The sequence below is a fragment of the Apus apus genome, chromosome 2 (genome assembly GCF_020740795.1).
Source record: "Apus apus isolate bApuApu2 chromosome 2, bApuApu2.pri.cur, whole genome shotgun sequence".
Taxonomy (NCBI): Eukaryota; Metazoa; Chordata; class Aves; order Apodiformes; family Apodidae; genus Apus; species Apus apus.
Window position 1 is genome coordinate 53108762 of NC_067283.1, and position 26107 is coordinate 53134868.

The 26107-nt window shown below is 37.1% G+C and overlaps 1 protein-coding gene across 6 annotated transcripts in view; it reads left to right on the forward strand.

Moving 5' to 3' along the window:
- The window catches only part of SUGCT (succinyl-CoA:glutarate-CoA transferase), a 323003-nt gene that overhangs the window by 121068 nt on the left and 175828 nt on the right, over positions 1-26107 (forward strand). For 3 of the 6 annotated variants that reach the window (XM_051610119.1, XM_051610121.1, XM_051610120.1), the window contains 3 exons: positions 5654-5725; positions 10815-10912; positions 22811-22913. The exons of 1 other annotated variant lie outside the window; for it this stretch is intronic. In XM_051610119.1, the coding sequence (XP_051466079.1) occupies positions 5654-5725; positions 10815-10912; positions 22811-22913 (273 nt within the window). The remainder of the gene's footprint in view (positions 1-5653; positions 5726-10814; positions 10913-22810; positions 22914-26107) is intronic. 2 more of the 6 variants (XM_051610125.1, XM_051610122.1) reach the window with 2 other exon arrangements.

The following is a 26107-nucleotide window of genomic DNA, read 5'->3' on the forward strand; positions in this document are numbered from 1 at the left end:
TGGAGGGTAGAGGAAGGAGTAGCATATGAAAATTAATGTCTTTTAAAAAAATGTTTGGGATTTGTTTCAAAGTTTCGTATTAAAATATTGGGTTAGCCTTTTCTGGTTTTATGTTTACAGATTTCTCAAGTAGCTGTCTTTGTTCTGCACTGTCCCTGGCTGGTCCCAAGGTTCATTCAGCCTTCACACAAAACTGCTTGATCCTATGCCAACCTTAGGAAAGAGCTCGGCGGGGTGTGCTCCCCTGGTGCCATCTGAGAGTGCTCCCTGTTGTGCTGACAAATACGTACCCTACAGAAATAATGTATGTAGCCTTTCTAGCAGGATGCATTTTTTCCAAACTTAAGCAAGCTGCCTCATGATGCCAGTTGGAGCTATCAGCCTGTTGCTTTGTAAAACCAACAGCAGTTAGATGGCATTCAAAAGCTACTGTCCTTTAAGCCCTGCTCCAGAACTCACCAATACATTGCGACTATCCACAAGCCTTCATTTGTTCCCCTCACAGTCCTTCATTGGATGCTTTTAGAGATGCTACTGTTTAACTTCATGAATCAAAAAGCAGTGCTGTCTTGCAAGTTACTTCAAATCTGAGGGTATCTAACATCAAATATTCCTAGTGAAAAGTGACTGTAAATATCTTTACAGATCCCAACTGTTATTTGCATAGGAACAACAGAGAAGAAAACTCAGAAAGTTGAGTAATACACCCCTTTTACCATACCTGATGTAGTGCAAGTCTTACACCAAGGGGAGGCCTGGAAGCTGTCAAATATTTTGACCTCTGACTGCCATTATCAGTAAAGGGCCCACTACAGTAACTGGTACTGAAAATAATCAGAAGCTTGTTCAGATAATCACAGAATCATCATAGAATAGTTTGGGTTGGAAGATCATCTAGTTTCAACCCCCCTGCATGGGCAGGGACACTTCCCACTAGACCAGGTTGCTCAGAGCCCCATCCAACCTGCCCTTAAACTCTTCAAAGGAGGGAGCATCCCAGCTTCTCTGGGCAACCATCCGCACAGTAAAGATTTCTTCCTAATATCTAATCTAAATCTACCTCTGAAAGCTATTAACCTCTCCTGAATATAGAATAATTATCCAATTTAAAAATTAAAAAACACAATGCTTTTTTCTGTTGATCTCCCCAAGTATGGTTTGGCCTCCAAATTCTTCTTCCTGAGAAGTCTCCAAAGAACTGACATCTATCTTCTGCCTGGATGGCACTTGCATCCTTTGCATTTGACCTTGGCAATCCCTGTGGCACTGGGAAGCCGTTTCCTAATGGTAATGGCTGGAGGCTGTATTTCCATGTGTGCTGGAGCTGGTCTGCCAGTAGCTTTTGAGAACAGACCATGAAGTGCCCTCACTACGTCTCCCTCAACAGTGCTGATTTAGATTTAGATTTTTGACGTGGAATGAAAACTGGCTGACCTTGTATGCTCAAAGGGTTGTGACCAGTGGCATGACATCCAGTTAGAGGCCAATCACTAGTGGCATCCCTAGGGGTAAACTGGGCCAGTACTGTTTATCATACTCATTAGTGACGTGGATGATGAACAGAGTGCAACCTCATCCGGTTTGCAGAATATACAAAACTGGGAAGAGTGGCTGATGCACCAGGTGTTTGTGCTGCTGTTCAGATGGATCTTGACAGGCTGGAGAAACGAGCCAACAGGAACCTAAAGAGATACAACAAAGGGAAATAGGAAGTCCTGCATGTATTAGGGAATAACTTTATGCATCAGTTCAGTCTGGGGGCTGACTTGCAGATTTGCAAAAAACCAACCTGGAGGTTCTGGTGAACAAAAAACCAGAACATAAGCCAGCAATGTGCCCCTGTGACAAAGAGAGGATCCTATTATATATTTGGAGGAGTGTAGCTAGTGGGTCAAGGCAGGTGATTCTTCCCCTCTGCTCAGCACTGGTGAAGACAAATAACCAGTGGATCCAGTTATGGGCCCACAACTGGGTTCACTTCTGGGGTTTGTAGGACAAGGATGTGCTCATATTAGAGCGGGTCCAGTGAAGGTCTATGAAAATAATTAAGGCTTGGAGCATCTCTCATATAAAGAGAGGCCGAGAGAGCTGGGACTGCTTATCCTGGGGGCGTGGAGAGGAGGCTTGAAGAGATCTTATGAATGTGAATAAATACCTGATGGAGGGGAGTAAAGCATCACCATAAGCAAGAGCAGATGTTCTGGTTGTTTTGATTTCTGTGTTTTCCATTCAAATACTGAAAACTGGCCTGGACTTTTGATAGTTTTACTGGAATTGGCATATCTTTTAATTAGTCCCTTATATTTTAAAGTTTTGTTTGTGGAATTAACATGCAAATGGAAACATATGTAAAGATATTTATCTATGATTGATGATTTCCATAGCATATATAGGCTTAAAATTCATAAAGCAGGCAATAAATACAATTAGATTGACTGTCTTTCATTAATACCATCAAAGTGGGCAAATTTTGAAAGGCTTTTGATTTAGAACAGTGCAAAGACTGGCTAGTTTTGCCTCACTTTATCTCAGCAAGTCTTTGTCCTCTCTGGTAATGAACTAAGGTTAAGTTTGGCCTACATCTTTATTGTCTATACAGCACTTTTGGAGAGTACTTGTAAACCATTTAGAACATTTCTGAAGGTGGATAGAGTTTATATTCCATGTGTTTATGGGGAGTTAAATTGTTTCAGTACACAAAGTATCTTAGATATACAGTGTTCTAGCATCAAATTTGGAAAAGTGCTGAGTATTAATGAGGCCCGGTAATATCCATTAGGCAGTGTGAGGTGTTGATGCATACATGCTGGACCCTGAGATCTGGCTTTGAACACACACATGTTGAGGTAATGTACTGTATTTTGTTCAGAGTGAATTTACAGATTATATTTGCGGAAACCCCCAAGCTTTTTACACTATACTGAAAAGCTATGCCTTTGCATGCTACACAGTCGGTCTCTGCATATCTCTGAATAATATGTGGACTATTTTTTTTGTCTGATTTACGTTTCTTCTCTTCACTGAGTGATGGTCGTATCGCTCAAGATAACACATGGGAGTAGCAGGTTAAATCATGCACATGCTCTCAAGAATCTTATCAGAAGAAGACCTCATTCTACAGTAAAAGCGGAAGGGAAGAAAGACTTTTGCCTTGTGTGTGCAATGTGCCTTTTATTGTGCTAATGTGAAATGATTCGATGTGATGGACAGCAGTTTATCAAAACAAAATCTCATTAAAATCTCTCTGCACTTTGCCCTTACTCTCCTTTGTATAATAAAATTGGGAAGCTTTCTGTGACCAGACTGTAACCTGTGGTAACCTGTAGTATGCGTACATTTATGGGTGATGAATAAAACCATTGTTATCACCCTTAAATGTTGGCATCAATATTGTGCTAATAACACTTGGAAGTTTCTGCTTTATCAGCAGCAATGACTAGCAAATAATCAGCTGTTTTGTAATGGGAAGCTTAAAATAGCAGCCGAAGACATTTGAGTTAAGCTTCATGGAAAAAGACACTGCTGCATTTATTATGATATCATTTTTGTTGTGTAAGGATGACATGATTGTTGTTTTAGCTTTTTAGACATACAATGCAATTAAGAATAATCAGTTTTCCCACACATTCCGCCAAGCAACTGAAGCACAAATGCTAATAACCAGGCCCTTAAATTTAGAGTGACTTCCGCTGTTGCATGGGCAGCCCATGGGTACAGATGCCTGTTTCATAGTGGTATGCAGCTATTGTGTGACTGCAGTCTTCTTACAGACATGCAAGTCTCAAAAGAAGTTGCTGATAAGTGGTAAAATATTTAAGATTTGCCCATACTACCAATTTAAATGTAGTTTGGAGTGTGAAGGAAAGGGTTCTTTGTAGAAGTACATATGACCTATAATCTGGGTTTCGCAATCTGTAACAGGCATCCAGACTGGAAGTTTAAAAGAATTTCTAATTTAAGTTTACTGGAAGTAGTAGGTGGTCGCACCAATAAAAATTATGTTGTCTTACATATGCACACAGATATGTGAAGTGTTTACCCCGTAACTTGTGTGAAATGTGTGTGGCTGGTTTTAGAATTCAGAGCATCAGCAAAGACGGGTCAGGGTTTGGACAGGGTGTTGCAAAAACAGATCTTGCCTGTAACTAAAGGCGGTCAGTTTATACTGACACGTTTTGGTTTGAAACTGTTCTTACTAAAAAACATGTATTTGTCAGGAGGAAGGTGTCTTATACGGTCTTAGACCAGGCTCTGGCATGATTGTTTTATACAGAAGTCTGCATGAACAGATCTGTCTAAAAAAGTTTATACATTCATATGAGACTTTATTTTCTGTATTCTTTTCCCCCTTTTTTTTTTTTCTGTGCTCATTGCTTTCCTCAGTGTGAGTATGCAGTTCCTTAATATTATGCATGCTTCTAGACTTTTACTGTACGGGGGCTTTTTTTGCATGCCTGGGACTAAACATTTGTTGAATTTTGCCTTTGCTTCCTAAAGACCTTAGGCGGAAGTGCTTAATAAAATGTGTGAAAAATAAATTGTTAAACTGTATCACTGACCAATACTCTACCAGGATTTGAAGCGTAGCGAGAGCAAACAAGTGATACCTTAACTATGATGTACAGTTACTTGCATTTTGTATTTTCCACATACTGTTTTAAATTTTTGAATATACAAGATGGTAAAAGAGTCTTAGTGTGGATGTAGTTGTATCTGTATGAAAGACTGCAAGTAGAAAAAGCATGTTCATGTTTGTGAATTAACAGGACCATGAGAAAACTTTTTACTATGAAAGTGTTTCCACGTTACGACTGATATTTATGTGTCATCTTACCAAAATTTATAGTAAGAATTCACACTTATAGATCAGGACACAACAGCTCAATAAAAAATTGATGTCTGAGAATGGAAGATGAGTTTTGCTGTCTCCAAGAAACTATTGCAAGGCCTCATCACCACTGGTACACCACCCTGTGCTGGCCCCTTGCACAGAAGTCAAATTATTAGTGAAAGAATTTTTTCCAAATGCTTGCAAAAATTGTGGTTGTGACATGTATGACTGAAACTGCCACTACACACTCCTGTATAAGTAAGGGAGTGATGTAGAGGAATCTGTTTGCATTATCCAATTGTAGAAGACGTCCTGATGCAGGGGTAAAAATTGAGGATGATGCCAATTATACATTTTCTTTCATCCAGTGAAAAATCTCAGTGGAGATGATGTTGACTGAAATGAAGGCAGTTATGTCCTGCTCAGTTAAATGTTCTGCTCACTATTAAATGTGACAGTAAGGCCACTGTAATTAACTCAAAAGAAAGAAAAAAATCCTCAAAGCTAGAGAAGTCCCATTTGTGCCAGGAGCTCAGACTTGAGACCACTGACCAAGGAGATAGCTGAAGAGCTGGATAGATGCGTCCTATTCTTTTAATCCCCAGGAATGTCCCTAACTTATCATTGCTGTATTTGGCTTTTTTTTTTTTGTTTTTTTTGTGTATTTGCTCAGGGTCTGTGACACCTCAGTGCAGCTGTCTGCTCTCTGAACCAAAATGTTGAAGGAAGCCATTTGAACATTGTTTACAAAGTTCTTACTTAAAAGTTGTGTTCATGTTTTATAGTTTAGTTGCAGCTTTTCACCTGTCTTTGTTCTTCCAGGCTTTTAAGACCAAGGATGGCTACATTGTGGTGGGAGCTGGAACTGACAACCAGTTTGTCACTGTGTGCAAGGTAATGATGTGTTAGGCAACAGGGCACAAATGTATAACAATTTCTGTTCTGACTATGAAAATAATTACTGATTGCTTCCCCTGTTTTTGGTGAAAAGAAGTAGTGAATAAAAATTCTAACCCTGGGGTTTTGGCTGGTAGTTTAGAGGACTGATACAGGTTCTGTGCTTTGCCTCTGCATTCAGAACACCCTAATTCCCAAACTTGTGGGTGTTGAATCCCTTTTGAAGTCTGTGCACCTAAAAAAATGAATAAACTAACAACCTTCCAGTTCTGGAATGGTCAATGTCACAGTGATGCCTTTTTCAGGAAGAAATGTGACACTGTTTTTCCATAAAATATAAGATAGGCACAACTATTAACAAAGCAAAGCCAAGTGCATAGTCCTTATCAACACTAGTATTTGCTGGTCTGTGCTCACAGAAAAACTCGTGGACTTCTTAGAAAATAAGTGTTACAGGACTGTGGGCTGACTTTGGAGTGGTGCAGAGATATGATGTTGAAGAACAGATCTTCAGACAGGATTGCTGCCTTCAAAAGTTGTTATTTTCATTATTTTGAAAGTCAGGAACATGACTCTGGCAATTCTGTTTTCACAGAGGGTAGCTTGGAAAGTTGTACAATAGTTTTGGATTTTTCACATGCTCTTTTCCTATTGTTTTAATACCTGGAACTACTTTTCCCTGGACAGTGAATACATTTTAAAAGAGAAGTAGTGGTTGTAGGGAAACAACATTTCAAACAGGAGACCCCAGTAACACATAAGCTGGGACAAGAGAAGCGATACATATAGCATTACTATGTTTTAAAATGAGAATTCTACCCGTTTCCTAGCATTATGCTTTTTCTCTGGCAACCTGGATATTTAGCCTAAATTAATCACACTAAATGAGCTGGCAGTCTCAGGAAATGGAGACTTGTTTTCTTCCACTTGTTCATGTCAGATATTTCACATTTCCACAGATGTTCACAGCTAATACATAGGATGTTTTAAAAGGACACTGCAGTTTTGATTCTCTCTTGGTGCAGTTTGGGCTACATATCCACACCTTGCTAACTCAGGATTCTGGTTTTATTTGCTTGAATTGGCTTTCTCATTAGGAAGCAAGTTACCTTCTTTGAAGTATTCTGAGTGGGTTTTCTTCATACAGGTGTGCAACCATGATAGTGTGGTCATTATCTTAACACAAATGAAGACTAACGAGTGAATAAGCGTCTACTTGCCACAACTCGGTTTTATCAAAGCTTCATTGTCTCATAAAGGAAATATTTGCAGAAAGTCACAAGACATAGTTATGAATGTCTTCTTGGAGCTTTGTCACCTGAAGAATTATGTACCAATGCTCGTATTCCTGCCATCTTTGAATAAGGCAGAGCTGAAGATCTGGCTCAGTAGGTTCTAACACTGTGGTGTGAGCTTGATGGCTCTAAAAATTCAGACCCTGCATTCACCTCACTTTGGGGTGCAGCTGAGAGACTGTGTGACTTGTTGCTACATACTCCTTCTGTAATCAGTCAGGAGTAAAAGGTACTCCAGAAAATGAGCCAATATTTCTACAAAATATTACCTTAGAATCTGTAGAACTAGAATGAAGTGAGATGAATATTGGCCCTCATTTGCATGCTGATGGTTTTTGTCTCATCCTTATAAAGGTGATTTTGTATTTCTAGAATTGAGCATAGGAGGTACAGAACATGGAAAAATTATGATTGCTTGCATTTCAAAGGGATTAAAAGACCAGAAAAAGCAGTTCAAGTTTTGGGCAATAGTTAGATTTTTCTATAAAATAGTTATCATTTTTTATTTAAAGAATGGTATTTTTTCCCTTCTTGAGTTATTGTAGGAATTGATTTGGGCTGTTAAGTTGCCCAGAAATGGAGGGATATGGAAATCAGTGGAATGTTGTGAAACCCTTTGGAGGTATATTCTGTGCTAAGTTGGAAGCGACTTAGAACTTAAAATGTCATGAAGTGGGAAAGCCAATAAAGGAAGGGGACTTGATTAGAGGAAGGCCCACAACACCCTAGTGATCCTTTAGTAAATACAGAGAACACTAATTCAAACATTGGAATTGCTGTTAGAGAACCTTTCTGAGATGAGCTGGTGCTAAAAATACAGACTGTTTGGAAGCTTTTGCCCTGAAGATACATACTCTAGAGATTTAACAGCTGTCTCAAGCTGTAAACAATGGCAAACATTTTGTTTCAGATGTATCTTTTCAGGCAAGCAGAAAGAAAAAACATGGAATAATTCACTGTGATATTTTAAAAATGAATGACAGCTAACTGTAGCTTGTTTGGGACTGGGATAATGGCAGAAAAACTGTAACACTGCTGGATGAAGTGCATTTCATAGTGGTCGAGTGTTACAAAAGCACAACCTGGTATGTGGCTGCTATGATCTAGATAGGAATACTGAGCAAAACTCTTCAGAAGACTGAACTTTTGTGTACAGCAAAGAAGAAAGCAAACAGGTTTGCTGGTGTTGGGGGACAAAATGCAGAGACTGTAAACTCCAAATGTGAATCTTAAATCTTGAAGGAGGCCTAGATATGGAGAACAGAAGTTTCATTCCAAGTGGTCACAGTGAAATAAAAAAATAACATTGGCAGTGTGATCAGAAAGATGAATGGTACACTAATTAATAATTTCTCAAATGTGCATTTGTTAGTCACAAAAAAATGAGAACATATATAGACATGCAGCTTTACAACAGATGGACATTAAGTTAAAGCTGAAATCAGTAATGTTAATTAAAACAGTAGAATGAGCAACTCCATATGATCGTTTTTCGTGTAACTCATCAAATGGAGCCATCGTTTTCTGATTAATTTCCTGGGGTTTTTTAAGCTGTTATAAATAAGTATTCGCTATAATTGACTTTGAACAACACTGCATTTTTTTTTTTTCTCGAAAGCAATGATTTGTAACTCTAAAATAGCACTATTAAAAAGAGGACATAATTTTAAGGGGGTACCAATATTATTGTTAAACTTCTAGATAAGAAAGTAAGAACATTTTCTGAAGCTAGATTATGATGCAGTATGATTTTTATTTAGTATAGTCATTGTTTTAACGGATACTTGGGGTTTTGTTCTTAGTTTTGTCACGCTAGGTGACAGCTACATCAGAGGTGACAATCTGTTTTGAATATCTCTCAGTATCTGTTGAAAGAATGTTTTGCTGCTGGTTTGAAGTCATCAACATTTCTTCCCTTGGAAAGGAAGCCATATCCTTATTCAGTCCAGCAAAGTGAGGAGTCATGAAGTGGTAGTGGCCTGAACCAATCTTAGAGGAATTCATAGAATTTTAGGTATGAGGTATCAGAGATTATATAAGAGATATAGATATATCATATAGATATATGAGGTATCAGAGAGATTGACAATAATCTATGTATCATTTACATGTGGTAGTATGTAAACATCTGGATTCAAGGAGTGACATGTTAATAAAACAAAACTCCATTGAGGATCACTAAATCCACCTTCAGCTCAGAAATGCCCTAATCTAAAGAAGGCTGGAGTTTGAATGAATGTTAAGGAAGCATCATATGTGCTGGCCCTATTCTGAAGCTCTTCCTAGGTATCAGTACTCAACAACAGGCAGAGATACGTTGAAGGGCTATAGGGACTTCAGCTTTGAGACAGTACTGTTTTTCTGTAAGCAGTCTTGGAAATAGATATCTTCAGAAATGTAGCATATTTAGAATTATAAGAGTCATCATAAGTAAAATTGATCTTGAGTGTGTGTTAGTGAGTAAAAGTATATGATGAATACATAGAATCATAGAATGGTTCAGGCTGGAAGGGATCTTTAAAGGTCATCCAGTCAAACCCCCCTGCAGTGAGCAGGGACATCTTCAACTACATCAGGTTGCTCAGAGCCCCATCCAGCTTAACCTTGAATGTTTCCAGGGATGGAGCTTCTACCACCTCTCTGGGCAACCCATTTCAATGTTTCACCTCATTGTAACAAATTTCTAGTCTAAATCTACCCTCTTTCTGTTTAAAAACATTACCCCTTGTACCTTGTACTTCAGGCTCTGGCTCATATTCAGCCTCTTATCAATCAGAACCATGTCCCTTTCTGCTGGACAGCTTTCCAGTGACTCTTCCCCAAGCCTGTAGTATTGCATGGGCTTGTTGTGGCCCAAGAGCAGGACCCAGCACTTGGTCCTGTTGAAATTTATATGGTTGACCTCTGCCCATCAATCTAGTTTGCCCAAGTCCCTCTGTACAGCTTCTCTGCCCTCAGGCAGATCAACACTCCCTCCCAACTTGGTGTCATCTGCAAACTTACTGAGGTTGCACTCTGTCTCCTCGTCAGGGTTATTGATAAAGATGTTAAGAAGAAGTGGTCCCAACATTGAGCCCTGAGGAACCCCACTTGTCACTGGCTGCCAGCTATTGTCTTTGCATGATGGCTAAATTGCTAATGTGCCAGGTGGGAGTTATTCACAGAAGATACATTACTTCTACATAGTTGATTATATCACCAATTTACTTTATTAATTATTTTGGAAGAAATCATAAAGAAAAACTGTGACATTTCAACAGAAAAACACCTCGGGTTTTTTGTGTTTTATTTTCATTTTTGAACAGAAATTACTGAAGTGAAAAGAAATATTCTTGGACATAGCTTTTCTCAGCATAGCATATGAAGTACAACCATATTTCTTATTCTGTAACATATAACTTAGTGCAGGATAATCCCACGGATCTCTTCAAGCTCACAGCTGATGTGATATTGGAAAGATAACTTACAAGCTTCTACAATAAGAATTTCTCCCAGGTAATGGTGAAAACTATTAACTGAGGTTTGGATCTTCAGTTGAATTTCTCTTTTATTTATTTATGTATTTAGTTAGTTATTTTTGTCTTGTTATGTAAAATTAACCAGGAGGCATTATCTTTTCTTAATTTCCTAATCTGTATGAAAAGATTAATGAGAAGTAGGGATTTTTTGGAAGCTATTTTAAGTTGTTAGTGAATCTCCTTAGCTATGTAAGAATCTCCCTGTATATGTATCTATATATCTATATAAGAATCTGCCAAGCACATTTCTTACTCACCTTTATTTTTACTTAGATCCTGAATTTGCCTGAAGTTAGTAAGGATTCCAGATACAAAACTAATACACTCAGAGTTCAGAACAGAAAAGAACTTACTGAGATATTGTCAACCCGGTAAGTTAATTAAAAAGGAATAAATTACATTTAATCTATTAATGTGAATAGTCATGCATAAGAAGCTCTCATCATGTGAAAATTTCACCTCAATCTTCTTGAGATACTTTTTTTTTTAAAAAAAGAAAATGAGTATTGAGACTACTTACTGGTGTTAAATACACTGCTTTTTGCACAGAGACTATGGTGTGGACTAGCAAGAAGCCAGGCCTCAGATTTAAATTTTCAAAGACCATTTTAACTTATTTTTAATCATTAACTTGAATTTTAGTGAAAACAACTAGTGCTTTCTGCCTTTCTGGATGAATGTAACTCCTGGAAATAAAATACTTGGTGCACTGTTTGCTTTTGCTTTGACTGGAATGTTAAAGTTTTCACTGAGAGTTGCTGTATCCAAGGGAGTTCCACTTGATGCTACTCCCTCACTGCTGGTTCTGTATTGTGGTACTCTGTGTCCCAAATTCTCAGTCCTTTTGAAATCAAATGGAATATGCTTAGTATTCTATGTGGGAATCATCCTATCAAATACTTTTATTAAATAATTTAATTAAAATTAAATAGCATAATCAAAAATTATTTAAGAGGAAGCTCAGGAACCCTTTATTTGAGACATTAAACCAACTTATTTATCTTCCTCATTCTGTTTGAGAAGGCCTTATCTCTGTGGAGTGCTCTTTTTTTTAGTGGAGAGAATGATAAGTATATGTAACATAAGGAAAAAACATCTATGTAAAGCTACCCAAAGGTGGTTTCAGCAGCACTTTATACTTTGGAGGACAAGCAGAAAAGGTGGTATATATACTGTTGAAAACGATTCAAGAAAAGTCACACTACCATTTTGACATGTGGCCTGTAAGGGTCTTCATGAACAAATGTGCAACAATTATAATTCAGGAAATTTTTTGTGGTGTTTCTTTTTTAGGAGCATTAGGTCAGATGCTCCCCCTTTCCACTCCATCTGAGAAAAGAGTTTCAGTTGCACACCCCTCCTCATCTCTCAACCCCACACATTATTAAATAATGAGAACCAGTGTATTAAAGACTGTAGAGAGAGTGATTCTGCCTCTTCCTGTTGCACTTGCACTTTTGTCTCTCTCTTAGCTGTCTATTTTCAGCTGTCCTGCCCCTCATGAAATACTGAAGTATTGGGTGACTTTGCATTTTCAAATAATGATGGTACAACTGTTAATGCAGAACTTTTGAAACTTGTCTTTTACTTGCCTTCCTATAACAAGTGTAGTGTGATAGCACAGATGAAGCCACTCTTCCCATAAATGTTAAGCCCTTGAAAGGGAACTGACATCTTTTGGCCTACTTTTGAGCTATTATGTTATTGACAGTTAATCTTACTTTAAAAGTTAATTCATGTTGAATTATTACTTGGAGTTAATTCCATTTAATATGGCCTTTAGCTTATGCACTCTGGTACCTTATGAGAGTGCTGTTTTGCGATCCACAGATCAATTAATAGTTTGTTGCTTGTGGTTAATTTTGAGTGCAAGAGTTTTTATGGCCAGTATCTGAATAAGAAACTAAAGTTCAAGTTATTCTGTGAATGAATTGCCAGAATTTTGATTTGTTTTTATATCTAGCTATTAGTTCATCAGAGTACATCAGTGCTCTTTCAGTTACTGCTTTATGTCTTTTTTTGTCAGTTTATTTTCTGTTTTAGCATCATTTAGTCTGAATTTCTGTGTAATTTATAGGCAAGTATGTGACTGTACACACTTCTGGAGTAGACTTTTTCAATAGTATTCTGCTAGGTCATATTACTGTGAATTCATCTGGCATTCAGTTTTAAAACCCTGACTATAGCAAACACCTTTGGCATTCTAATGGAGGTCAAATACATTTCCATATACATTCCATGGTAACTTTGCTTTTATTCACTAATGCACAGTTGTTTGTAAAATTATATGTGGTTCATTTTTCAAGTCACTTAGAGAATTAAATGAATAGTTTCTCAGTGCTGAAAAATGTCAGCCCTTGAGAAATGAAGGGAAATGACAAAATAGTAATGGCAGAATTTAACTGAAAAATACTGTAATTAAATCAGCGATTGCTTGATAGTATTGCAGCTTCCAGCACATGGAAAATATAAACCTAAGGTGCATTAGTTAGAAAGAAACACCTGCAGACCCCCTTACTCACTCATTATATGTACGCTGCTATTCACCTCACAGTGAATTCATGGAGGCCATGAGCTGGAGCAGCTTAGAAGAGTTGTCATTTTCTTGACATGTGCTCTACTGTAGCCACTTTTGTTGAGATGAGACCCTCCTATGTGTGGTAGAAGGCAAAAAAAGAACATGAAAGTTCCTTACAGATTTAGTCAGTCCATTCATTCATGTCTCATTTTGATTCTGTGCCAGACAGGTTGGGTCCAACTGGAGGCAAAGCAGCTTTTTTCCAGTGATGTTGCAATGGAAGAAGTCAGCAAACTTGTTTGGTTTGCCAGGCTGAGCAGGAAAAAGCCAGTAAAAATTTGCATCTATGTATAGGAATCTGGTGATTCCTAAATGTTGCTTCTCTTTTGTACATGCTTGAAAACATAAATGGGAATTATGGTCCTGTAGTGAAATTCTGTGAGAGTGTCACTGCTGATAAAGTCAGTGAAAAGTTTTGCAGAAAAGATTCTCAGCGTCTCAACGGTAATTATGGTGACTAAAAGTACATGGGAGGAAACAGAGTGTGTTTTGCTCCCTTTACCCCAACCTCTGCCATTTTCAGTTGATACATCCTTCCTGTTCCACCAAGCATCATTTTTCTGGCAGATACTTGGTATTCTGCAGATGCTTGCATGTATCACTGCTATTGCACAGTACACATATCCATACTATTTTTTCCAAGCTGTTCATGCTGTTACAAACATGTTGAGCTGAGGTCCCACCAGAGCCTAGAGTAGGCTTCCGTTGACCTAGCTAGACTTTCTCCTTCCTCCTATCTCATTTGAACTATTTCCGGAGGTATGACTTAGCTTTTTTCCCCCTCTTTTTCTTAGTTTTCAAAATGGACTAACTGCAATTCATGTCTAACTTCTGAACACTTAGTGCAGGAAGAGGGATTTTTAGCCTCTACCTCTGAAAGAAAAGGATTTCCCAGCTTTTATTTAGGAATAGAAGGAGATGTTCAGACCTACTCAAAGGGTCAGAAACTCCCTGAAGTCTTGAGCATTTAATTTGCTGCATGTGTGGAGCTGAAATTTTTAAAAACATCTGAACTCTGAATACCAAGGAGACAGTTGATGCCTTTCATTTGCTAGGGTAAATGTTAAGCAATTGAGACTCTGGCCACAGTTTTATTCTAGATGTGTGCACAAAGGAAACATTGGTACAAGCAGTCAATGTTAAGGAATGCTATGTTTTTAAAAAAGGCTTTTTCTTGGGAATTCTTGACTCAGATGACCTACAATTTAGATCAATGATTCTACTCACCACCTGCAGTAACCATACTAGATTTCAAGACAGCTAGATAAGCATGGGGATTACATAGCACTTAGAAGAAATTGACCTTTAAACAGAAGACTTTTCAGAAAGGTGTGAAATTACCTATTCATCACAGTCAGATGTCCTGAGCTGAGTGAGAATACAAGATGGAGATGAATATGGCTTGAGACGTAAATGTAGTTTGAAACAATAGCTCAGAGAGGTGTGAATTGCTCCATTCATTTCAGAAATGAATCATCCTCTCTCATCAGAAATCTCAACCTCTCTCTTCCCTGACAGAAAGGAGGAGTGAAGCACATCTCTCCTTAGCTCTTCACCCCAGCTTGCTGTCTCCTTACCACATCTGTAGAGTATACATGAAAGAGAGAAGTGGAGAGTCAGTAGGGGAGGATAAATTCACATATCCACATAAACTGTCAGATCTCAGTAAGAAGAAACTGGAAGGTAGACCACTCTGGAGTGGTATGCTGCTTCTGAGAGACCCAGCTCCCATGTTGAGTTAAGATGAGGGAATTACAGAAATCAGATCCAGACAAGTTGAGAGGAGGAATGTTTTTCAGTTCCATCTTCTGTGGGGAAATGAGTACAGTGCTGCAAGGACTACTGGTTCATAGGATGTTCACAGGTAAGAAGAATATAGGCCTATGGGGTATTTTATACTTGTTTTACTACTGGTGGTAATATCCCTTTCCCATCTGTGGTCCTCTTCCTGCTATGCCCCTTTTCTCCTGTCTCCATCATCTTCTTCCACTTCCTACTACTCCCCTAGCTTCTTATTTCCTCTTTCTCCTCCTACTGCTGATATTTGCATATCTACTATATTTGCTTCACAGGAAAGGAAGTTTCAATGACTTTTGTATCTTCCTCTTTATTTAGGTGACATTTTTCCCAAATGACAACAAAGCAGAACTCTGACAAATGCAAATTACCTATGAATGCCTTCCTTTCTTGGGTGTGTGCCAAGAGTCAAATTTAAAATGACCCTACCTGGGTGGAGGTCAGGTTCAATGGCTACTACAGAGGCCCCTGAGACTCTCAGTTCATGTGAGAAGTGACAGACTACAGAGCACTCTGTTTTTTATGTTTCCAGTGGAAACCTCTGGTTTGTGAGTTAGATACACATCTATCCGTGAGAACTAGGTTTTGATTGTTGCTTCCTTTCACTTTTGCTATTGCTTCCTCTGAATCAGAATAGTACCAGGCACAATGTGGATTATTCTATATGTGTGTACATGTACATACATATGTGTATATGTGCACACATATATCATGACATACATATATAGTGTGTGCATATAACTTGAGATGCATCTGTGCAAAGGCTGGTATAATGCCTGTTTTAATAAAAGCAGTTGTGGGGAAAAGGACTTGATCTGTTGACCTTCAAATGACTCCAGAAGTTGAATGTTAATCCTACCCTGCACCTCAGTAATGTAGATATTTTAAGGTAGTGCAGCTAAGTGTGTTATCCAAAATGTAAATGGAACAGGGTTTGCAGAGTTGTATGAGTGCAGGAGGAAAGGGAATAGCAGACAGGCCATCAGCCTTTACAGTGCAGCAGCTCATTTACTGAAGAACGCATAAATTCATCATAATTAGTGCTCCTGCAGCTATAGCTAAATTATTGTAGACTTAAAATCAGAAGTGTGAGGGCTGGAAACGATTCAGGGTGGAACTTCTATTCCTAGCACTTACATTTTGAAGCCCTTATTCTTCACGGTCCACCACAGCTGCATGTTGCGTATGTAAGTGTGAGAGGGAAAGGAATGAGCAGGAAGGAAGCACAGAGGAACCTGATCCTCAGTTAATGAGATACTTGCTAAATTGTTTCCACCTAGTAACAGGAGAGGAGGGCACCTAAAAGGGAAAGTGTATTGTAAAGTGTTTAATTTGCCTGATGAGGAGGACTGTTAAATTCACAGTTGTTGAGACTTGTGCAGTCTCTATAAATGCCCTTCCCTCTCCCTGCCATTTTTTTTTTCTAAACTAAGAGCTTTGCAGACTATTACAGGAATGACTATCTGATTGTTTACTACTTCAGCAAGACAGGTATCTGAAGTTTGAAAAATAATTTACTTCAATGTGGTACAGCTGATGAGGTGTACTTTCCCTAGTCATCTCCCTCACCACCAATGTCAATAGATGGCTGAGCTGTGTAGGCATCAGCTACGAAGCTGCCACAGTTTGGTTTCAAATGTGTTAAAGTGTTATTAGTTTTATATTCATGTCTATGTGTGCAACTGAGAGAGATCCAAAATGTCTCAAGCATCTGATTTTTGGACTGGGTAAGCTAATATGTATTGTCTGTATCCTTTTCTCTCCATTTAATAAGCTTCTAAGCATTATCATTCATAAGTGTGAAGTTCAAGATCCTTGCTGAAAAGGAACTTGCTCTCTTTTTTCTAATGATACACAGCTACAAGGCTGCTGAAATCAAGGGAGATCTTTTCATTGATTTTTGCATGAGCTTTTTGACCTGACCCTCTTTGCTACCTTTGAGTAGTTAAAAGAAGAACAGCAGCAAAATGGATATAGTTTTCCATTATTCTCAACGTGCTTTTACTGATGTGTGTTCACCTAGCCGATTTTTAGTTAATTTGGACTTCCTTTGTCATAACTATAGAAGTTACAGTCCTTTTGCTTACATGAGAAAAAGAGAGGAAGGCTTGGGAAAAGGAGTATAACTTTGTCTGAATCCCAAAAGAACTAAGTCAGGAGCTTGCTGGATTTTACAACTCGGGACCCGTAAGAAGAACATTTTATAGTATGGGTGTGTATCCCTATCTCTGGTGTGCTATTCTTTGAAAATTTTATATGGCTTTAAAACAGCATGCAAAGCTTGATAAAGGAATTTGAATATCCATTCATCTTTAAGACAAATTCTGCACATAAAGGTGAAAGTCTGTTAGTAATTTTGTTAAACTGGTAACAATATATACAGCTTTCAGAGTGGATTTCTGGTACCTACGAATATCTGAACTGTACTTTAAGTGGCTATCACTTACAATCTACTATATGTGACATCTTTTAAAGTAATTTACATCAGCAAAACATGCCAGTACAATCAAGTTGGTCCTAGAGATTTAAAGGGTCTGTTGTGATTTGCTTAGTGGTCAATCAGTAACCAAGAGGAGACTAATTAGACACTAACACGGAGATGCTTACGGACGATTTAGTAAATACTATTGTATTCATTTTGAAAACTAATTGTATATTTACTGTACACTAAGGGATAATGATCCATTATTTGAATTTTCCATTTTTTTCTCTATGACTTCTATTTTGTACAGTGTCTGACATAGGTGCTACTGTAAGAAACTGTACAAACTATTTTACTGAGTTAACGACCATTAAAAAGATTAGTAGTGATGAGAGAAGATATTGTAGATGTTTGAAAGTAAGTAGACTTGATAGAACAAGCCAATGCAAAAAAACTAATGCAAATTGTGGTTGTGCTAGAAAACACAGGAATGCTATTGTGGTCTTCAGCAAGAACAGAGGATGTTTTTGTTATTAACTGCATGTAGAAAACTATTACTAATCCTAGACATTGATGTTCCATCCGCATTTGGTAGCAGTCCAAATTACTTCTCTAAATTAATTGCTATAAGCATCCTATGGAAAAGAGAAGTATTTTGCTTCAGTAATTCTTGTAAACTTATTTTGTGTGGCATTGGATAGTTTTATCCATTAGAGAAATCCGTCCACATAGGATAAAGCAATAATAGAAGGATTCCTCTGAAATATGGAAAATGGGATATAGGCGAAGAATGCACACGAAGTTGACTTGTTCATGCTTTAGAAGTCTTTATTTAATTGAAAGACAGACTATTCGCTAAAAAGGAAACAAAGTTTACATTAATAATTAACAGACTGAGAAACTTAGAAACATAACCGTGGTCTCTTAAAACATACTAACTTGTTAAAGTCATCTCATCCAACTGGTGCAAGTCAAGCAGATGCTGTCTTTTTGAAATTAATGATCTATTCTCCCTTAAAAAAAAAAAAAAAACTGAATTAGAAATTTGTTAGAAAGCAGGAGGGGATTTAGGTCTTGCTTTTTAAGAATCAAAACTACACTTTTGGTTTGTGTGAGGAAATAAAGTGTAAGTCCTTTTTATTTGATATTTAATTTCTGGACTCTTGAAGGTTATTTCTTATGTTGTGCCATAAGTTTTTTTTAATTATTTTGCTGAACGTATAGTTTAAATTTAGTATTTTTAATGATGCCTGATAGACTTATGAAAAAATATTTAGTTGGATTTATTCCCAGGAAATGACATTTCAATTAGTTCAGCTCATGCTACACTTTCTATTCTTATAATATTTTTAAGCATGAGATATCTTTAATGTTAAGTGTTTCAGAATCTGATGCCTCATTTCAGAATTGCAACTTCAGTAGCTTAATGAGTGCTGTGTAATTCAGTGCAGAGGAGGCTTTGAGTACAGCTTAAAATGCAAATAAGACATGTAAGGTTTAGTACAGGGTTTGCAGTGAAGGTCCTAGCAATGGGTTTCTTCTCCATTAGGCTACATCTCCTTTTTCAGAAGTGTTTTCAGGAAGAGCCTGCATTCAAGCTTCATACCACAGACTAGAACAGTAAAAAGTAATTTTATTTTATTTTTTAATTTCTGAAATACTGGTAATAATTGTAGAAAGGTAAGCTACATATTTAAAATTTTTCTATGGGTAAATCATAGATAATTTAAATGGCATTTTTGTGATTGTATCTATAGAAGATGGAGCATTTCAGAGGGAAAAGGGACTCATCTGGAAATACATGAATCTGTAGTGTGAATCACATGGTTGAGTTCTCCTGCAGTCACCAAGTACCTTGATTGCAAGTGTCATGCTTCAGAGTTCAGATGCTGTATAGTCTTGGATGATTTTTTAAAAGCTTAAGCTTTAAAAAGATCATTGTTTAGCTTTGTACATGCTTCCATCAGTGATTTTATCTATACATAAGTATAGAAAAATTACTTTTTACCCTCTGTAAGACAGCTGATGACATTGTACATTTTTCGGTTAAGAAAAGGAAATTATAAACTAAGTAGGGTATTTATAACAGGCAATATCAAAGCACAGAAAAATGTTTTAAAACAAGTGTTAGGGGAAAACGATTGACCTGGCCTTGTAAATTCCTGCTGATAGAGCTTTTCATTTTTAGTCTTTTATTTTTCTTGGAAGTTTTTGTTGAAGGTCTTTACTTGATATTTTGAAGTGCTGAGCGTGGTATCAATTGATACCTTGTAACCTAAACATCGGCCCTTTGCTACAAGGAAAGCTTATGGTATTTATTTGTGTTAGTGCTATTAAAAATTGTATTTAGGTGGAAGAAATTATATAGACAGGTTAGCAAAATAATAACAATTGTGCAGCTGTCATCAGAGAGCTAAACTTGGTCATTTTTTATTAATGCATTTTACCCTTTCTCTTGTCAAATGTTGAAACAGTATTTCTACCTTAATGCTGTACAAAAGATATTTCAAATATATATAAAACACAAATGAACATAATAGTTGCATGATGTTGCTCTCAGAATCTGAATAATAGACCTTTATTGGCAGTGGTGATGTTTTTAAACAGTTTAACAGTATGCTGTCAACAGGCTCTTTTTACCACAAATAAAGGGAGCTATTCTACATCAGATTTAGGTCAGGAGTTTCAATTTCAAGAGACAATGCTATGTGTCTCCTTTGAGGGTGATAGAATGTGGCTTTTACAGCTTTGATTGAATTTAAAGCTTTTAGGAATTCTCTCCAACCACCAATAAATAAATTAATAAGTAAGATTAACGACGAGGTTCATTGAAAGCAAGTATTTTTTAAAACAGAACATCACTTGTTTTCTTCAAAATTATGGTAATTTTTTTTTTTTGGTCTGTTACATGGGAAGGAAAAACTCAGAAATTCATACACCCCATAGAAGTTTTGCAAAACATGCACTCCTTTCACTGCATGATGAGTCACTAGTAATAATGTTACTAAAGAACGTGTATCTTTGAAATTATTCTGATTTACCATGACATCAGAAAGTAGCATAATGATTATGCAGATGTAGATAACTGACACTCCCATTAAAATGAGTTTATTTTCAGATTATCCTTTCAATCCAGTAGTTTTTGGGGCTTTTTGTTTTGGTGCTTTTGGGTTTTTTTAAACTCAGGAGAATATTTATCAACTCTTTCTTAAAGAGGAACATAACATAGCAGGGCTTATTCATTAGTAATGGGTCCAGGGAAAGATTATATCAATATTAAGAATTATTTTAATTTCTTATTGATGGTCTTCAGCACCAAGGTTATGATGGGTCCTCTTGTAGATGTGCTATCTTTTATTAGAAACACGATAGTAGTGAAGGTTGAGGTGTCAGAAAAACTAGCTGCAAAAAGCTTTTAAAAAGGGAGCTAGTGAACCATAAATTATGAAGATCTCAGGAGGGAAGTGGCTCAGTTGCTAGCAGAGAATCAGCACAGTTTTGTACAAATAGCACCAATAACTGACAGGAAGCAGTTTTTCATGTGAATAATATTTACACTATGCAGTAGTTTGAGCCACAAACCTTAGCAATAGAAGGAAATGAATGATAAGACTATATGGTTTATGAGAATTGTTGCCAAACAGGCAGTACAGAAGAGAAATACAAATTGTATTTTGTATTTTAGATTAAAATAATGCTTTCCCAATGGCTACAGTCACTAAGGAAGGAATATCTTTTTTTTTCCCCACAGTTTCCTGTAGTGCACCTGATTCTAGGTATCACTAGTGGAATAGTTTTATTTTTATGGTTGAGTACATCTTTACTGTGAATTAAGTTTAATATTCAATGAAGTGTATAACTGAACAGTGCAATAATCTTATATCTGTTTTCTTCAGAAAGTGATGCTTCATTTTATCATAAATTTTGCACTTTTGAAGCATTTTATTTTGATTTTTCTATAGTATTGTTCCTTCCATTTCTACTAGTACTATTTGTTAATTTCACATGTATTCAGCAGGAGTAAAGGTTCTATTTCTGAGAAAAAACAGGGCAACTGTGGTGCATTGTTCCTGTTTACTTAGAGTGCAAAATGTATTGGGTATCAGGGTTTATTCCCTCAGAGCTTGGGGAAGTTGTTCTGCACAGGGAGAAAGACATTAACTGTGAAGCTTGGATCTGTAACTATGTTGTATAGTTAATATAACTGTAACTTGTCACCATCACTATTTTTTTTCTTTAGTTTAAAAGTAGCGTAGAAGAATTTGCAGCCAATCTCTGCATATATAGGAAAACGAGTTGACAAAGTTTGACTTAGTACTGATCTAGGGATTTCTGGGCTTTTTCTCTATTAGGTTTCTATCAGAAACTTCAGTTTTTTTGCATGGCAACATAGAAGTAAAGCTGAATGTTACCAATATCCTTCTGGGTAACACTTGGGCAACTCTGAACTGGTGAGGTACAGAATGCCAGTAACTGAGTGACCCTTATCAAGGTTTCCATTAATTCTAATTTTCATCAGGTCTTTAAATCACACCTAATTTCTTATCAGTGTTGTGTGTATCATGAAGTAGATCTTCCCTTTCTAAGAATCTGGCAGACCTCTGTGCTATTTACCTTCATGAAGTTGAACATACAATTTCCAAATAAGTTCACCTTTGATTCAGAATCCCAGCCAGCTGCAGAAAATACCATCTGTCAGTGACCAGTATTGCTTGAAGAGTGTTTTTTTTTCTTCATGTAGGTAACTCTACTGGGCAGAAAAGGAAAGAAAAATTATCCAGTAAAAGAGGGAAGTAGATTGGTGGTGTACCCGTTATTGAATTGAATCCTTAGAAAGAAATAAACTGAGCTTTTTGTATGAGATACAAGGACATGGAGCTCTGTGCTCACCCACACAGGCACAGTGTATTTACGTTGAACCGGATGTCCTTAGGATACAAGAGGATACAGTAAATAAATATGTAATCAATGTTGTTATTTGACTAAAATATGTGGCTGTTAATCCTGACATATGTTTCAGATGTAATGGAGGAAAAATCTGTGGTGCTTTACATCAGCTTTTAGTGAGCAGTGTTGTATGTTAGACTCGTACCCACATTATATCTATCTTTTTGTTGTCAAATATGTACATAAAAGAAAACAAATGTGAAGCACATTAGTGTAATTAAGAACTGGAGGAAACCCATTGATCCTTATTTGAAACTGCTGGTAAATTTAGCTTTACATCATTGCTGGATTGCTTCAGATGATCAGATAGAAATAGAAGTTAGTTGAGCTGTGTTCTTTACCCCATGTCTTTGGGTTTTGCATTTCTGAAGAACACATGTAATACATTTTCGTTATGTTACTCACTGCTTGGGAAGAAATCAGTGGGGAAGGGTATGGAAGCAGTGAGAGGGAGGAGACATGCTATATATTTTTCACTATCTGAAAGCACGGAGTTGAAACCACATGCTTCTTATTTGCTCTTAGGTTTTCAGAAAAAGCAACAACTGAATGGTTGCAGCTCTTTGAAGGTAGTGGGGTTCCATATGGCCCAATCAACAATATGCAGCAAGTATTCTCGGATCCTCAGGTTGGTTCTCACCAAGTCTTTTCTGTACGTTATTACATGTGTTTTGCAAATGCTGAGTAATGATCACTTTTTTTATCCTGTTCAGACATGGATTCAGCTACCTCAAAATGGGATTTCAGACTTATATGGTGGGTTGAGTTTAAGACCAATAATATGGCATAATAAATAAATACAGATCCTTAAATGAATTCACATTCTTGGGGAAAACAGATCATAATGTACTGAACATAGGTATTCCATGTCCTGTATGGTGTCTGTCTTTCAAAAATGGCTGGTAAAACAGGGAAATAAATTGCAATATATTCTGTAATTGCATTCTGTTAGATAAATAAGCAGCAAAGTACCTTTCTTGCCATCCGCAAGCAACTGGTTTTCTATATGGAATTTAGATGGCCAGGATATGCACAAATTTTGCACTGGAAACACAAAGCACAGAAGTTCTATACAGAAACATGAAAATATTAACCTTTTCTTGGTCTGGTGGTTTCCCTGGCTGAAAACGTTGCAATTTTTTATTTATTTATTTTTTATTTTAACTCCTTCACTGAATTGTATCTATACTTAATGTTGAACAATATTTTACTTTTTAGTACCTGTAGAGTTAGGATACTTGGATTTTCCCTGATTCCTCCAGTTCTCCTCACTCTCTGGTTTATGATGGGTTAAAGAGCCCAACTGAATTGGGCTGAATTATACTGTCTGGAACAGTAGAATATTTTACAGCTATTCTATTGTGTGATTAATCTCTTTAAAATTACTTTCTAATAATGAGAGTAATCAGAAAAATTATTGGCCATTGGGAGGACTGGAAACAACCAATTTTTTACGTATTTGTCAGGAGTATAGATATGATTTGTCTTTGGGAAAGAACTGGCAAATCAATCTCCACCAGAAAGGATTATGTTTTTTATAAATGTTTGCTATAAATATATTTATGAAACTTCTAAAAGTATAAGACAACATTTGTAAGGCTACCACAAGGAAAGAAGCTTTTTTCTTAAATAATACCCTCTTTCTCCATCAAATGATGTAGTACCATGCTGTAAAGTATGCATGGGCCAAATTTTTCACTTCATAACTTTCACAGGGATTACGGTTGGGCTTTGAAGAACATACAGCAAGAGGCTTTATTTTATTCAGAATGTGGCTGACTTGGCTGTACTTGGGACAACCCTGGAAAAATATTATTTGCACTTTTTTGATGCTGCAAATGTTAAGAACTCAGTTCCACTCTGAAAGCGACTGCTTTTTAAAAATTGGTATATTGTGGGATTGCAATTACCTCCCGGATTGCAAAAAGACTAGCTTGTTTTCCCTGCTTTTGTTAGAATTCACCTAAATATTAAATAACCTGACATAGTTAACCTGTCCATAAAAAGTATCACATTGCTTTGCAGTCAGATATCATTGTATGTCAGATTTTTCAAAATACTTTCCTGTAAACTCCTGTAAATACTTTCCTGTGATCATTTTTCCCTTATGAAACTACTTGAAAATGTTGTTTTTTCTACATTCTTGTTTCAAGTGGCACTTAGACAATCTTATTCCTATTTGAAGTGACATGACAGTATTTGTGGTGATGCTGCTTGTTACACATTTTTATTATTTCTGGTGCTATCTGCTTCCTTAAACATTTTCTCACAATTATCAAGGGGAGGGAGGAAAAAAACCTCCCGGAGTTTTTTCTTATTCTTTCTTCAAATGTGGAAAATGGTTGTAATTTTAAAGTATTGCTTCTATGTCAAGATATTTACTTTACATCACTTATATAAAATTAATTCCCCACTCCACCTTTACACCCAGCAGACCAGCAATCGAGAGAAAAGCATACTCAGCCTCTTAAGTATATTTTTCTAATTCAAAATCAGAAAAATTTCTAACACAAATTTTTATTTGCATGGTGAAAACTTCACAGGTGGCTTCATTGCCCTGAGCCATTTATCTGTAGCTTGGATTTGGAGGCTTAGGGTCAGCTTTTTACTTTCACATTTCTTCTGAACAGTGTTTTTTACTGTTGTACCTTGCCCAGTCTCCCTCCCCTTGCTCATCCTTGTGCTGCTGTATAGACAGCAGGCATCTGGGGCAAACACGCTTGGGTATATCCTTACTGTTTCATAAGCCAGGCTGCAATTTTGCTTTCTGAAATGCCAAAGCATGACAGTGCCCTGAGACTATGTTGAGGACTAGGGAAGAAGTCTAGCAACACCTGAGAATCTGTAATCTAGGTATCCTCTGCACTATGAAAACTCAGTTATAACAGGGAAAAACCAGCACCCACCACCACCAACATACTGTAATCACAGCAAGATGTTTATCGTGCAAAGGTTAACCCAGTCATTAAGTATGAGGACTTTGCAGTCATTCTTCACAGTGCTCTCATAATATCGTGGGGTTTTTCAGGCTCAGTTTAGATCCAGACATGCATTTCTAGGAAAGGTATCACTAAGCTTGCATTTAATAACCTCACTTACTATTACAAAAAGTACAAACTGTGATGTAAAATAGTTTATCATAATGCAGTAATCTGCTTTTCATAGTAATCTGCTTTCAGCCACTGCAAAGACTCTAGGAAAACATCAAACCAGTGATACTTCAATACAGAAAAACTCTAATCTGCCTCTAATCAATAGTACTTAGGTTTTGCTAACCTCTTCCATTCTGGATGTTGCCAGCAGGATTGGTTCTAAGCACAATTCCATGTTTAAACTTCATTTGTACTGCCATTCCCTTCCTATTTGATCTGTGGATTTTGCTATCCAGAATGCAACCATCATTCATTTCAAGTGCAGTCTTGTCCTATTAGTTCCCAAGATACACTGCAGGGGTATCAGCCATCATCAAAGCACATGACAGCCCAGCTGTTAGTAATGCTGCAAAGGGTGCCCTGGGCTTGTACCAGCCAAAGGCAGAAATCCTAGGAGGGGCTTGGAATAATGCAAGGCAGGAATGGAAGCAAGTCTGAAGAGAAAGGCAAGACAAGTAAAGGAGATGACTGAAGTGGTCTAATGGAACTTAATCAGCTACAGGTGGGTTGTGTTTTATAATTTTATTTTAAGTAAAAGAACCTCAGAACTCTGAAAGCCAAGAATGGTTTGTATGGCTCTTTCTATAAACTGAGATAAAACAACACATTTTTGATCCCAGGACATTTTGTTAATATCATTAACAGCTTCAATCATACTGGGAGTGAGCTG